The sequence below is a fragment of the Brachyhypopomus gauderio genome, chromosome 2 (genome assembly GCF_052324685.1).
Source record: "Brachyhypopomus gauderio isolate BG-103 chromosome 2, BGAUD_0.2, whole genome shotgun sequence".
NCBI lineage: Eukaryota > Metazoa > Chordata > Actinopteri > Gymnotiformes > Hypopomidae > Brachyhypopomus > Brachyhypopomus gauderio.
The window spans coordinates 32,049,119-32,064,563 of NC_135212.1; the positions used below are offsets into that span (position 1 = coordinate 32,049,119).

At 42.6% G+C, this 15,445-nt stretch overlaps 1 protein-coding gene across 4 annotated transcripts; it reads left to right on the plus strand.

The window, feature by feature from the left end:
- The first annotated feature begins 218 nt into the window (after positions 1-218).
- treh (trehalase (brush-border membrane glycoprotein)) lies at positions 219-13,121 on the plus strand. 4 transcript variants are annotated; one of them, XM_076997453.1, is made up of 18 exons: positions 219-973; positions 4,195-4,300; positions 4,553-4,663; positions 6,584-6,715; positions 8,040-8,140; positions 8,251-8,398; positions 8,496-8,583; positions 8,660-8,760; positions 8,838-8,930; positions 9,133-9,249; positions 9,338-9,460; positions 9,739-9,788; positions 10,160-10,351; positions 10,473-10,693; positions 11,482-11,593; positions 12,249-12,361; positions 12,539-12,592; positions 12,966-13,121. In XM_076997453.1, the coding sequence occupies exons 4-18, from the start codon at positions 6,642-6,644 to the stop codon at positions 13,101-13,103; spliced, it is 1,725 nt and encodes a 574-aa protein (XP_076853568.1). In that variant the 5' UTR covers positions 219-973; positions 4,195-4,300; positions 4,553-4,663; positions 6,584-6,641; the 3' UTR covers positions 13,104-13,121. The 4 variants fall into 4 exon arrangements, with proteins under 4 accessions (XP_076853568.1, XP_076853567.1, XP_076853569.1 ...); XM_076997452.1 differs by lacking the exons at positions 4,195-4,300; positions 4,553-4,663; XM_076997454.1 differs by lacking the exons at positions 219-973; positions 4,195-4,300; positions 4,553-4,663 and adding an exon at positions 992-1,293.
- Positions 13,122-15,445: the final 2,324 nt, after the last annotated feature.

Genomic DNA, 15,445 nt, shown 5'->3' on the forward strand with positions numbered 1-15,445 from the left:
TTTAGTAATAGTAGCACTGCGGTAGCTGCTGGGGGCACGAACGTAATTTGGGGGGGAGACATGTCCCAGTTCCCATATGGGACATGTCCCATAACCCAGTTTTTACGGTTAAAACCAAATATTTAAATAGTGACGATCCATGTCCCCCCCCCCCCCCCCCCCCCACTTTTTATTACAAAATTATGTCCATGGGTGGGGGCCAGTGGCCCGTTCCTCTGCGGCGCTGGTGGGGGCCAGTGGACCGTTCCTCTGCGGCGCTGGTGGGGGCCAGTGGACCGGTCCTCTGCGGCGTTCTTCCCACTTCCTTCTGTTTATCTGGCCAACTACATAGCGTTAAGCCTGCGGAGGTAAAGGAAGTGTGAGATCAAGTGCTGCCTCCTATGCAGAGTTCAATGCAGGCTGATGAAATGTGTTTTTCAAGCATTTGCATTTTAATGTATGAACAGCATAGCTGTTGTTTCTGGTTTGCAAAGGGCCTTCCTGAGGGCAGGTGTTTTTGAGGTTGGCTGTACCAAAGTGAATGCCTTGACAACTCTGTCTTACCCGAGGTTACTGGCAGATTCTACACATACAGGTCCTATACATTAGATATCTACTAGTTTAGTTTTTCTAGCTATTCTGCAATAATAAAAAACCCAAAATGAACATAACTCTTCCGTAACTCAAGAAGTATCACGTGTTTGAACGGATCTTCCATATGATTCTTCAATGATTGTTGGTTTACAATAGGGCCGTCATTATAACCTATTTATCGAGGCAGATAACCCAGAAAAAAGTGGCCGTGCCCCACTGCAATCACGGCGGTAAAAGGTTAAATTTATCCTGGGCTGACGAGTAATGACGAGTAACTTCCCTCCAGCAACTACATTTCCCAAAAATCCCCCAGCCAACGCTTTCGGTCTGAGCTAGTTTATTTCATGTTGCAGTAATGCACGTTAGGAAATATTTCAAAGAAAGCCACGCAGCAGAAAAGGTAATGATGGCTCATGGCTCTATGTTTTGGTTGTAGCCACTTGTAACACTTTAACCTATCAAAAATACATATTAGACCCCTAAAGCAAACGCATAAGTTACTTTAGCGTGGACTGTATTTATGCAAGTTAGTTAAACGTACTTTGAGGGCTCGGTAAAAGTTTGATATTCGCCTTTCGCCCGTCCTTTTGCTTTCAAAGAACGTCCAAAACATTTTCTAAGTCATGGAAGAACAGAGAACAAAACTCATATATCAAAATCCCCGATCATTCAATTTTGAGCGAGTACACCGACCTAAATAGCAATAGTCGCCCAAAGACGGTAAGTGGCCGCCACCGAAGTGCGGATATTGTTTAAACACGTAAAATATCCACATATACAGTATAAGGATCGCCTTTATCCATATGAATTTATTTTTGCACTTCAGACAGTATAAACATGGATGTACAGTACTGAATTTATCTAACTAATAAATTGCTTCTGTGATCCATATAACTTAAATTATAACTCTAAAATAATAGTGCACAGAGACGAATCTGATAAACATTACAACGTTTTGTTTGGTAAAATATGCGTTGGTTGTATTTTTTGATTAAAATAAATTATGATCATTAAATACTAGTGCATGATCATATTTTGCCTTGTTAATGTGTACAAATATTTATTCTTGTAGAACTACAAGTTGTATCGTGTGTCATAGTTCATATGTATTACGAGCAAAGAAAATGTAAGGGCAATGACATGCAATATGTCGTGTACAGTGATGTCAGTAACGCGTTATAGTAACGCGTTACTCTAATCTTACCACTTTTTTCGGTAACGAGTAATATAACGCGCTACTATTTCCAGTCCAGTAATCAGATTAAAGTTACTTATCCAAGTAACTGTGTGTTACTATTTTTATTTTCCCTAGTAAATATCTATTTTTGCCATCTTCTTGGTCAGTTCTACTTTTGTGTCTGACCGTAGCGCTCGACTCCGCACGCTGCGCGCGAACCTGGCATCAAACATGGCTTTGCAGTGTTGTCCGAAACGATACGTTAACAAATACGAGCCTCTTGTAATTTTAGGACGAAACATGAGAGAACGTGAAGACGTTAAGATTGGGCGTTTTGAAAATAAACAACCATTAAATAATGTGATAAAAAAGCGAATTATTTCGATTCATTTCGAGTATATGTATAAATATTTAACTTAATTAAGTTTAACGTGCTGGGAAATATTGAAATGGACCTTTAAAGTGACGTACAAGTGCTTTAATTCCACCTTGTAAAGGTGTATGAACCCTGCAAACATGACTTTGTCGATCGCGCTGAAGCGCGGCACACGCGCGAAGTTACAAAATTCGAGAGGTGCACGACCTCGCGAACGGGCGGAGCCACAGCGATTACGTCATTTTCGCCGCGCGGACAAGTATAAACCAGGCTTAAAGTTTCCCTCGGGATTTTTGGATTAAGCAGTTTCAGCCTCGGTTACCGAACCTGCTTCAATACATTGTTACTGTTAAAAATGCACTTCCCATAAAGTGAGTATTGGAAAAATTCATTTTGCTGCTGAATGTAACTACTAAAGTAACTTGTAATCTAACGTAGTTACTTTTAAAATCAAGTAATCAGTAACGTAACTAAGTTACTTTTAACCCTCCTGTCGTGTTCGGGTCAAATCTGACCGATTTACAACTTAAACCACTCATAAATATTGTGTTTTACATCTGATTGCTGCAAGGCCTTATGCCATCCTCCACACTATGCACTGGAACATATAAAAGTGATGATCATCTTTTTCATTGAATTTTGAGTGTTTTAAACCAATGTTTTACATCTGTGTTGTTGCCGGTCAAGCGTGACCATCACAGGAAGTGAATGGGTATTCAGAATATATTCATCTATGAGACAGAAAACATCCCCATACACACTCACACACACACACCTACACACACCTACACACACAGACACACACACACTCACACACACACCTACACACACAGACACACACCTACACACACAGACACACACACACACACACACCCACAGACACACACCTACACACACACACACACACACACACACTCGCTCTCTCACACACACACACGCACACCTATACAGACACCTAAACACACCTACACACACACACACACCTAAACACACACAGACACACACACACACACACACTCCTATACACACAGACACTCACTCGCTCACTCACTCGCTCACTCACTCACTCGCTCACTCACTCGCTCGCTCACTCACTCGCTCACTCACTCGCTCACACACACACACCCACACACACACAGACACACACACAGACACACACATATACACACACACCTACACACACAGACACAGACACACACACACGTTATGCCTATGTTTGCAAGGCCCCTCTGATCTGAGTGTGACATGCCACTCATGTGCATGAATTCACACACACACATACACACCTACAGACACAGACACACACACAGACACACATACACACACACCTACAGACAGACACACACACATGTTATGCCTATGTTTGCAAGGCACACTCTGATCTGAGTGTGATGAATTCACACACACACACACACCTACACACACAGACACACACACAGACACACAAACACACACACCTACAGACACATACACACACACATGTTATGCCTATGTTTGCAAGGCACACTCTGATCTGAGTGTGATGAATTCACACACACACACACACATACACACACTCACTCACTCACTCACACACCTACACACACACCTAAACACACACAGACACACACACACTCACTCACTCACACACACACACACACACACACCTACACACACAGACACACCTACACACACACCTACAGACACAGACACACACACATGTTATGCCTATGTTTGCAAGGCACACTCTGATCTGAGTGTGACATGCCACTCATGTGCATGAATTCACATGCGCGTGCACACACACACACACACACACACACAGACACACACACACACTCTCACTCACTCACACACACACACGCACACACACACACTCACTCACATACACACACCTACACACACACCTACACACACAGACACACACACACACACACACTCACTCACACACACACACCTACACACACACCTACACACACAGACACACACACACACACACACAGACACACCTACACACACACCTACAGACACACACACGTTATGCCTATGTTTGCAAGGTGGTGAAAAATTTTTTTGTGTGTTAAAACAGACCGGTCTCTGAAGACCGGGAACACTAAAGTAAAAAACGTGAGGTCAACAAAACCGAAGGGTTAAAAGGAGTAATCAGTAATCAGTAATCGGATTACTTTTTCAAGGTAACTAAGCCATCACTGGTCGTGTACAATATGTAACCACATATTATATATTGTACAGATTAGTGAGATGCTATTTTTTATTAATATTATTGTATCGATTATATTGGTTTTCTTAGCAATTAAATGCTTATTGACTAATTAAATAAATGTTTCAAGTAGAACATGTTTGTTATTTAGTCTTGAAAATGGACAACTAGTAGAATAACACCAAAATGTGAACTGAGTATAGAGGTCAGATCCTTTACCTCACAGGAGTGCTTGCCTTGATCAACTGAGTTCTGAAGTGTGCTGCTGGATTATGGCTGGAATGAAACTCTGCAAAGAAAGTAGATCTTCACAAGCAAAGTTGGACAGTAGATAAAGGTAGTTACTATTTTTAAAAATAAAGGCTTAGTAGTGTTGTGAGATACACTAACACAGTGTTGCGAGTCTTAATACACTAAATCAGTAAATCATGGATGTTTGTACCAGTTTGTTACAGAGCCAAAGTTCACCAACCTAATGTTTATCATATATGTTTATTTTATCAGATATGTTTGTTTAGAATATATGTCTTTTTATCTGGTATGTATCTGTACATTACAAATGATTTCAGATCCATGTCTTATGGATGTTTCTCTGGTTTGTTTACAACATGAATATCTGCCCAATAATCATTTATTAACCTAACCATACCGAGCTAATAAAGCAAGCTTGCACAATAAGTCTTGATATATATCCAATATAACAGTAAACTGCTTATTCTAAAAGCCAGTGCATTATCTTGCAAACATGAATCAGCATGTAACACAACCCAACATACCTTCACATAAAGATGTTCATTTTAAAGTCTAGTTTCTGTCAAGAATCGATCAATTCCAGACAATGTCATATTAAATATATTTTTGTTATCATGCTAACATCTATTTACCATTTAACAAGGTTTTTTTAGTTGCACAGTTTTGGGCCTATTGACAAGCGGTGGAGTACAGCTGTGCTACTGTAAATTCTGTGTGCGCCTCAGTACAATATGTAGTCTAGAAATGCCTCTGGTTAAAAATAACACAATTTCAGTGTTCAGGTAACAATAAACTACCAAAAGCAGAGACCATGGTGCTTAGTCGGACAAGGGTACGGACGCTGTACCTGACCGTTGTGGTGAAGAGAGAGCTGAGCCAAAAGGCAAAGCTCTTGATTTACTAGTCAATCTACGTTCCGACTCTTACCTATGGTGACGAGCTCTGGGTAGTGATGGAAAGAATGAGATTGCGAATACAAGCGGCTGAAATGGGTTTTCTCTGCAGGGTGTCCGGGTTCTCCATTAGAGATAAGGTACGGAGCACGGTCATCCAGGAGTAGAGTCTCTGATCCTACATGTAGAGAGGAGCCAGTTAGGGTGGTTCGGGCATCTGGTCCGGATGCCACCTGGGCGCCTCCATGGTGAGGTGCTCTGGGCATGTCCAACTGGGAGGAGACCCCGGGGAAGACCCAGGACACACTGGAGAGATGATATCTCTTGGCTGTCCTGGGAACACCTCGGTATCCCCCTAGATGGGGCTGAAGAGCTAGAAGAGGTGGCTGGGGAGAGGGAAACCTGGGCCTTTTTGCTTAGGCTACTGCCAATGTCAATGAATGGTTGGATGGATAAACTACCAATATTATAATGAAACAAATAACATTTACTGTGTTAAAGGCTCATTTGGTCTTATAGTTCTTCTACACTATCAGGAAAACTCAACTTGTATTAGCAAGTTTTCAAATTAATTGATGACTGCTTTTAAGACTTGGTAGGGAATTAATTGTATTGTATTCCATTAGACGATAAAACTCTCAGACATTTTATTTAAAATGGTATTTAAGATCAACTGTTAAGATTTGATGTGGTCTAATGAGATTCCAATGATTTAAACTTTTGGGAAAACATTTTTTCTTTCCACGTACATTTATTTCTATCCACATATGTTTCAATTAATTAAATGATTAAAGAGCCAGTTTCAATGCCTGGAATCCCATCTCAGTTTTAACTGAAGCAGATGTTTGACAGAGTACATAAGTGATCTAAACAAAATCATCACATAAGCAGAGTGAAGATGTAAACAATATGATGGCTTCCAAGACCTTGCAATTGATTTTCTGGATCACAAATGTAAATGTAGAGTTTACTCCACAGCCCCGTGTAACCGAGCTGTCAGAGGTTCTAACAAAAAGCAAATCAGCCATCTGTCTGGGGAGACATGATTAGCACAGGACTATGAACTCCAAGCATTCTCAGATCACTGTAGATAAGCAGGTTTCCTCTGTTAGTCTCATCACAGGCTGCGTTTGAAACACTGCTGGAGAAGTTGCGGCTTGATTTACCAAAATGCACCAGCTGTCTGTAGGGTTGATCCTGCTAATCCTGCCTCATGGAGGATGTCTTCCCCCACCTTGTGACAGGTGAGAGACCATCATGTGGTGCTGTGGCTGTATCAGCCTGCTTTACTTGTACCATGGTTTGATTAAGCTAGGTCTGATGGCTAAACTGAAGTTTTCACTCAAGCAATCTAACCATGAGATGATTAATTTGAGCATAATGGTGTCAATATGGTTAATATCTAGCCAAGCCATATGCTTCCCAGTTACAAAATCTGGGATGACATTTGTAGAAATTGACATTTTATTTCAATGTATACTAATTATATATGAACTTGAATGAACTTGACATGAAATTAAAACCGTCAGGTGAATTTCGGTTAAGCAATGTTCATTTGTATCAAGCACCATAGGAAAACAGCCTGAATATTATCTTAAATATTAAAGTATTATTTTAAAATGCTATTTTTGAATTTATAAAGATATTTTATCTGTATACTAGTATTTTTAAACTGTATTATTGTTAGACTTTTATTGTCTGTATTCTCTATATTACTTATATTGCAGGAAACATTGTGGTCCTCTTTGTTTTGTTCTGCTTTTTAAACTGTGTTTGCCTGTTATTTAAATGAATAGCAGTTTAAATTGGAGCATGTTCTACAGCAGAGGTATTGAAATCACAATCCTCCAGGTCCAGGTCTTCAGACTGTCCACCTGTCCTTTGTCCAGGAGTCAGGAGTGATGGGCAACCACTTGAACTAATCAATTATTCAATTACAAAGAATTTTGAAATCCAGGACTGGATTTGGATTCAAGGTCCAGATTTGCATATGACTGCATTATGGTGAATTCAGCAGATCAGGCTTTAAAATGCGTATACAATAACACAGATGACAGGCTTAGATAATTCTAGGAAAAGCCTGTTGAAACTCTAGTGACCTTCTGGTCTTTACCCTCCTTGACATATCTAATCATTTCTGTTCTTTCTTCAAACGGCATAATTTAAGGTACATACACATGTTGTCTAATTAAACTGTTAGTAGACAGGATTAAAGACAGTGATAGTGGCTTCAGGGAAATAGCACACAAAGAGCTGCAGATGGTGTTTCTTTAATACTGAACTTTGGACAAATGGCAAAGCTGACCAGATTTTGAACTCTGAACCCTCTCCAAAGAGGAACTGTGGAGAAATTCCAGTGATCTTTATGACCATACTCTTGGACATCAGCCCTGCTTGTGCATTTAACCTACCTGCTTGTTTTCTCTCTCTCTCTGTGTGTGTGTGTGTGTGTGTGTGTGTGTGTGTGTGTGTGTGTGTGTGTGTGTGTGTGTGTGTGTGTGTGTGTGTGTGTGTGTGTGTGTGTGTGTGTGTGTGTGTGTGTGTGTGATATGTTCCAATATCTACTAGCAAGATCTACTGCTCTGGAGAGCTCTTGAGACAGGTGCAGACTGCTAAACTGTTTGATGACAACAAATTCTTTGTGGATATGAAATTGGCAGCAGACCCTGGTGAGAGTGCACGGCTGTGTCTGTTGAGCTCTGTGTGCTTTTCTGTTACTGTGGGTCTTGGCCGTCGCCTGACCGCACCTCCGCCTGCCATCTCTCACACTCTCCTGCAGAGCTTGTGATGGAGGCCTTCTCCAATCTAACGCAGAGGTTTCCCAACGGGACCGTTCCTCCGGCAGAGCTACGGCCGTTCGTGAACACCTACTTCGTGGACGACAGGAAGCAGTTTGAGCCGTGGACTCCTGCGGACTGGCGTGAGAGGTGAGACCTTTACCCATGCTGCTCTTTAGAAGTACAACCAAGGTGAACTTCACAACGGTCAAGAGGAAGACTGCTGGGTTTGAATTTTTTTGGACAGGCCCAAGTTTCTGTCCAAGGTGTCTGACCCGAAGCTGCGCAGCTGGGCAGAGGAGTTACATGGATTGTGGAAGTCACTCGGTCGAAAGGTGGGCCTTACTGCGATATCAGTTCGGTCAGACACTTTATGGATAGATTTCAATTTGCTCACTCTGTTTATTCCAGATCAGTGATGATGTCAAATACAACCCTCAACTGTATTCTATGATCTATTCCCCGAATCCTGTCATCATACCGGGAGGACGCTTCACTGAGTTTTACTACTGGTGAGGGTCATCAAATCACATAGACACATACATTGAATCTGTTATTGATCCTGTTGGTCCTATTTTTTATCGGACAGGGACTCATACTGGGTGTTAAATGGCCTCCTCCTCTCTGAGATGACGGACACAGCCCGGGGAATGATCCAGAACTTTCTGCAGATGGTTAAAAGGTGGGCTCTACTACCTATAGCCATATACATGGATCCAGATCAAAAAATCAAAGCAAAATGTATTTATATAGTGCTTTTTACAACAGTTGTTTTCACAAAGCAGATAAACATGGGTAGCTCTCACAGTCTAAGTAATCTGCTATGTTGCCCTATGAAATTGTGGATTTATGTTTGTTTGTTTATTTTCCTTCTAATCATGCAGGTATGGATTTGTACCGAACGGAGGTCGTATTTACTACGAGCGTCGCAGCCAGCCGCCCTTCCTGTCTCTGATGGTGGAGAGTTTCTACCAGGCCACTGGAGATGTGGAGTTCCTCAGGTGCTGATCTTGCTGCTGTTAAATCCCTGTACGGTGGAGCTACTGCAGCTTGGTGTTCTCTCATGCAGCGCGGTGCTGCTGTGTGCAGGCAGGCCTTGCCCACCCTGGTGCAGGAGTACAGGTTTTGGATGGAGAATCGCTCCACAACGGTGGAAGTGAAAGGGACACGTCACGTGTTGAATCACTATGACGTGCAGGTTGGCCAGCCCAGGTAAGAACCCGCCTCTGTAGGAGATCGTTCACAAGTAGGTTGGCCAGCCTAGCTAAGAGCCCGCCCCATAGCCCGCCCCTATAGCCCGCTATGGTAGCTATCCACCCCTATAGGAGGTCACCCACTTGCTGGTTGGCCAGCTATGGTAACTATCCTCCCCTACAGGAGGTCACTCACTTGCTGATTGGCCAGCTCTGGTAAGTACCCTCCCCTATAGGAGGCCATAGACTTGCAGGTGACCCTTGGAGCAGCCAATGTCCTTGTCTCTTTCTCTGCAGGCCGGAGTCTTATACACATGACGCAGAGCTGGCTGAGCGCTTACCTGCAGGTACCACCTTCTCTCCTTAATACAGCCAACACATATTACACACTCCTGTGGTACAGTGAGGGAATGGCTGAAAATAGGAAAGGGTGTGATAGTAATCCACCTGCTCTTTGAATGTTTTTAAAACACGTTTGGGTTTGTTCTACGGCAGTTGGATGTGTTGCAATGAGTGAGATCTGCTTTGGTCTATTTTACGTTGGAGTGTGTGTCTGTGTGTGCGTGTGTGTGTGTGTGTGTGTGTCTGTCTGTCTGTATGTGTGTGCGTGTGGTGTGTGTGTGTGTGTGTCTGTCTGTCTGTATGTGTGTGTCTGTCTGTATGTGTGTGCGTGTGGTGTGTGTGTGCGGTGTGTGTGTGTGTGGTTTCTCTCTCTCAGAGGCTCAGGAGAAACTGTGGGCGGAGTTAAAGTCAGCGGCGGAGTCGGGGTGGGACTTCTCCTCGCGTTGGTACGCTGACAGCTCAGGCGGCTCCCTCCGGGACACCATCACCAGCTCCATCCTGCCCGTGGACCTCAACGCTCTGCTGTGCCGCTGTGAGCGTGTGCTGGCCTCCTTCCACAAGAGCGTGGGTGAGCAGGGGTCTGCACTGATGTCCCTCCTGTAACGCCTTCACCAGCGCCCACCACCGCCTCTCGGCTTATCCCTTCCCCATTTCGCTTTTCCTCCGCCCTCGCCATCTGCCCACTCTAGGGGCCCAGGAGGCGGAGTCGCTGACCTTCGAGCAGGCCGCCTCCGCCCGGATGATGGCCATGGAAAGTGTGTTGTGGGACGAGGAGAAGGGAGCCTGGTTTGATTACAACCACCAGAGCGGGGCCAGGAACCTCGCCTTCTACCCCTCGAACCTGAGCCCACTGTGGGCACGCTGCTACTCACAGCCTGCCATGGGGCTGAAGGCCCTGCACTATCTCAGCGTGAGTGGCCCAGCCGCATCAACAACAGCAACAACAACAACAACAACAACACTGTCCTCTGTGCTTTCTTACCTGTGTAGTTTGTTTGTATCAGTTGTGTTAATTATGTAACATTTTGCAATAGGATTGAAGTAGGATTGATGCAATGTGATTTTTCTCACACCACTATATATATATATATATATAGAGAGAGAGAGAGATAGATAGAGAGAGAGAGATAGAGAAGGGGAGAGACAGATTACTCAGATAGCAAATAGCAGCTGTGGATGTTGGCATTGTGGGTAATGTGCTGGCGACTACTCTGTATGGACTACTCTGCTCTCATTTCATGCCACGTGCTCAACCCAGACTCGGAAGGCGGTGGTACCCAATCGAAGAGCCCAAAAAGAGTAAAGTGAATTCCATTGCGTGAAACACTTGTGAATGAGAAAATCTCTGAAATGTAAACACATAGCCTCACGTTTTGGTTCCACAGCTTGAGGTTTTTTACGCTACTGTAGTTAGCACCCTGGTATTGTACTGAGCATAAGCACACAAGGACTTTATATCTGAGAAGTGCCTGTTAATGTGGCTTTGATATACAACCCCAATCTTCAGCAGAGGAAGTTTAACACTTAGCTGTATGTGTTAAATGAGGAGAGTGCAGTGCACATCACTGACCAGTAGATGGCCCACTTCACCCACTATCAGCAGAATGCCATCACTGATAGATGTGTTGTTCTCTCTCTCTCTCTCTCTCTCTCTCTCTCTCTCTCTCTCTCTCTCTCTCTCTCATGCTTCATATGTAGGGGAGTGGAGGTCTGGACTACCCTAACGGAGTACCCACCTCCCTGAGTCAGACCTCCCAGCAGTGGGACCTGCCTAACGCCTGGCCCCCCCTGCAGCACATGCTCATAGAAGGTACAGGGGCAAAGGGTCTCACTGCACGCAGGGCAGAGTTCACACTGCTCACATATTCCCTGTAGCTCTAAACAACTGCACTGGCACAATACACTCCACATAATTAAAAGCTTATCTCACTAGTCTCTTGGTTAAAAAAAACATTGTACAGTTGTATATAGGACCTTCCGACATCAGCCTTACAAAGTATTACAATTAGGAAGGAATACTCTGAACAACAGAAAATCAGTACAGTGCAGAAAACATACATTTATATACAGTTACAGTAAAATACATTTGCAATTTTTTAAAAGCTATGGTTTAGTAATCTGCACAAGAATGTACACTGTGCAAATGACAATTAAAGAATCCTTTCTGAACTTAATGGTAGTGTGAGGATAGTTATGCTTCCAGAACCTGACACTTGTGAAGCAAAATATACCAAAAATATATTCAAGAAAACAATGTTTAATAGGACTTAATAGACACAGCTTACACATCGGGATATTTAAGAGTTTAAACATCCTTTTTAATGGTATGTTTGGTGTCTGCTTGTAATTACTGCTTGTTGTTAAGTCTCTCATGATCATTTCCCTGAGTTATGCTTTGTTGGGTCACTGTGTGTGTGTGTGTGTGTGTGTGTGTGTCTGTGTGTGTGATCATGTGTGTGTCCCAGGTCTGGCGCAGGTGGACTCAGCAGACACTAAGCAGCTGGCGTTCACATTGGCGCAGCGCTGGATTCGCACAAACTGGCTGGCCTACTCCAAATACCAGGCCATGTTTGAGAAGGTACACGCCCCCTATCTCCCTCTCCAGAGCACTGGGCCTTTTACCGTCTTCCCACACTTCCTTTGGAGGTGGATTTGTGCTGCTTTGTTCAGTTTGTGACAGAAGGAATTTTGTATACCCCCTCCTCTCCTCCTCTGTCTCTTTCTTTCTCTCTCTCTGTTTTTGTCTCTATCTCAGTATGATGTCAATGGAGACGGAAAACCTGGTGGAGGTGGAGAATATGAGGTCCAGGTACAGATGTTGTAATCATATTTATATATGCTAATTCATATTTCTCCTCTCCAACCCAATCAGAGCTCTAGGGATGCATCAGTTGAGTCTCGTGAGGAGTTTAATTACGTTTGTTTTTCAATGCAATGAAATGGCTCCAGAGATGCAATATCTCATTTACTTACTGGTCTGATTCAGACACTAACCAGAAAATCCATTTTAATCTACAACATTGAATTGCAAATTAACAGTCATAAACGAAAGACGTGTTTCCAATGATTATATAAGACACCAAGACATTTGGTGAAGCTTTATGTACATTTCTAGTAATAGCTGCAGTTCAATTTACACTGGACTGTTCTGGCTAACTCTAATTTTGCGCTTGCTGTTGTAGCTGGGGTTTGGATGGACCAATGGAGTTGCTCTGCAGCTGCTGGACCAGTATGGTGATAGGCTGAGCTCTGGGGGGTGTGGCTTAATGTCTGGCTTTGTAATTGGATTCATTTACCTCATTCTAAGTTTGTTGTTATAATACAGTGACCTCTGAACACTTGTGCCTACTTGTGTCTTTTATTTGTTTTGCTTTCTAATTTTGACTCTTAGTGAAGTGAAATGATTAAAATCTCTACTTACATGTAGATAGTTGTGTCAAAATCAGTCTGCTCATTCTGGTTCGTTGTCCTGGCAAGTAATTGAACTATTCTAATTGCACCAGAAGATTATCTTTTTGAGCAATACTGAAATGGAACCACGGATGTCATTTCAAGAAATCCAGTTTGTATGAAATCGCAGTGGATTACAGCTCTGTGAGTCAACACTGAGTTTACACGCGTTTGTGAAAGTGTGCACCATTACTTTTAAAGACATTATAATAAGTTGAGATTTATGTTGGGGGTGAGAGGTGGGGGTGGGGATTCTTCTATGAAGGGGTGGAGTCTAAAGGTCACAGATCACTCTACTTATTATACCCACTCATTGTACAGATGCGGTAGTCATGGTGAAGTGTGGGATGCTATGACTCCTCATAGATGATGTCATTTCCCCATCCTGTGTTGGGCATGATGTATGCAGAGTTGGCAGCAGGACGTTTTGTTGCTATAACAGGACCAGGGCCTCAACTTCACAACCAAACTTAATGCCTTTCAATATGTAACACCAGCAACACAGTTGGTGTAGTATATTAAATTAACATGAATCTACACCTGAAATAAGATCAGTTCAAGTGTTTTAAACAATGAAGAGCTTACACTGATTACCTGATCTTAACTATAACTACGGATGCACAGCTTTGGCAAAAACAGCTACATAAACAAACAGACAAACAAAAACAACAATTTGAACAGCATACAAGGAGTGGAGTGGATTTTTGTGTTTTTGGCCAAGAAGTTGTTCATGAAGTTATTCATTATTCATTATTCCTTATTCCTTATTACTTATTATTTACTGATACTCATCAAAAACAGTTCAGGGCTTCCATTCTGGTGTATGCTCTCAGGGTATTAGCTAACTAGCATGTCTGCTTTAATGATTACCAGCTAAGAACTACCCTATACTGTTATTATACATTATTGTGAAAACTTTTATAGAAATGGATACAGCTATTTGAAAGCCTCCTTTAAAATAATCCTCTCTGCTGACGACAGACCTTGGACTTTGCCCGCTGGTGTTTTCTGCCTTTGTTTCTAGCTGCAAGGGAAAACTCAGAATGAATCCTCTCCCTCAAGTGTCCCTAACAGTTCATTCATCCTGTACCAAGTATAACACAGCCTTGTTATGGCACTGCCTGGTATTAAACCATCTATTATACTGTCAAATCCAAAACACTGTTCTGTCGTAGCTTTTGTAAATGTATTAGCAAGATGACTTAATTTGTTCTGGTGGGAATTTCCTGCACCCCCGCGCATTCTGATATTCGGAGCCGCATGTGCATGCGTAGTTTCTTGGCACTTCTGACCCGGTCAGCCATGACCCGGTTTGCTGGCGGACCTTATAGCGCTTTTGGTAGACACCAAGCTCTGTGTAAAATCTCTACTTACATGTAGATAGTTGTGTCAAAATCAGTCTGCTCATTCTGGTTCGTTGTCCTGGCAAGTAATTGAACTATTCTAATTGCACCAGAAGATTATCTTTTTGAGCAATACTGAAATGGAACCACGGATGTCATTTCAAGAAATCCAGTTTGTATGAAATCGCAGTGGATTACAGCTCTGTGAGTCAACACTGAGTTTACACGCGTTTGTGAAAGTGTGCACCATTACTTTTAAAGACATTATAATAAGTTGAGATTTATGTTGGGGGTGAGAGGTGGGGGTGGGGATTCTTCTATGAAGGGGTGGAGTCTAAAGGTCACAGATCACTCTACTTATTATACCCACTCATTGTACAGATGCGGTAGTCATGGTGAAGTGTGGGATGCTATGACTCCTCATAGATGATGTCATTTCCCCATCCTGTGTTGGACATGATGTATGCAGAGTTGGCAGCAGGACGTTTTGTTGCTATAACAGGACCAGGGCCTCAACTTCACAACCAAACTTAATGCCTTTCAATATGTAACACCAGCAACACAGTTGGTGTAGTATATTAAATTAACATGAATCTACACCTGAAATAAGATCAGTTCAAGTGTTTTAAACAATGAAGAGCTTACACTGATTACCTGATCTTAACTATAACTACGGATGCACAGCTTTGGCAAAAACAGCTACATAAACAAACAGACAAACAAAAACAACAATTTGAACAGCATACAAGGAGTGGAGTGGATTTTTGTGTTTTTGGCCAAGAAGTTGTTCATGAAGTTATTCATTATTCATTATTCCTTATTCCTTATTACTTATTATTTACTGATACTCATCAAAAACAGTTCAGGGC

Excerpts from the sequence above, each read along its gene's own strand:
- treh (XM_076997453.1), top strand. The coding sequence starts at position 6,642 with ATGCACCAGCTGTCTGTAGGGTTGATCCTGCTAATCCTGCCTCATGGA. Across the intron at positions 8,399-8,495 it reads CCTGCGGACTGGCGTGAGAG|GCCCAAGTTTCTGTCCAAGG; the intron begins GTGAGACCTTTA and ends TTTTTTGGACAG. Across the intron at positions 12,593-12,965 it reads GTGGAGAATATGAGGTCCAG|CTGGGGTTTGGATGGACCAA; the intron begins GTACAGATGTTG and ends TTGCTGTTGTAG.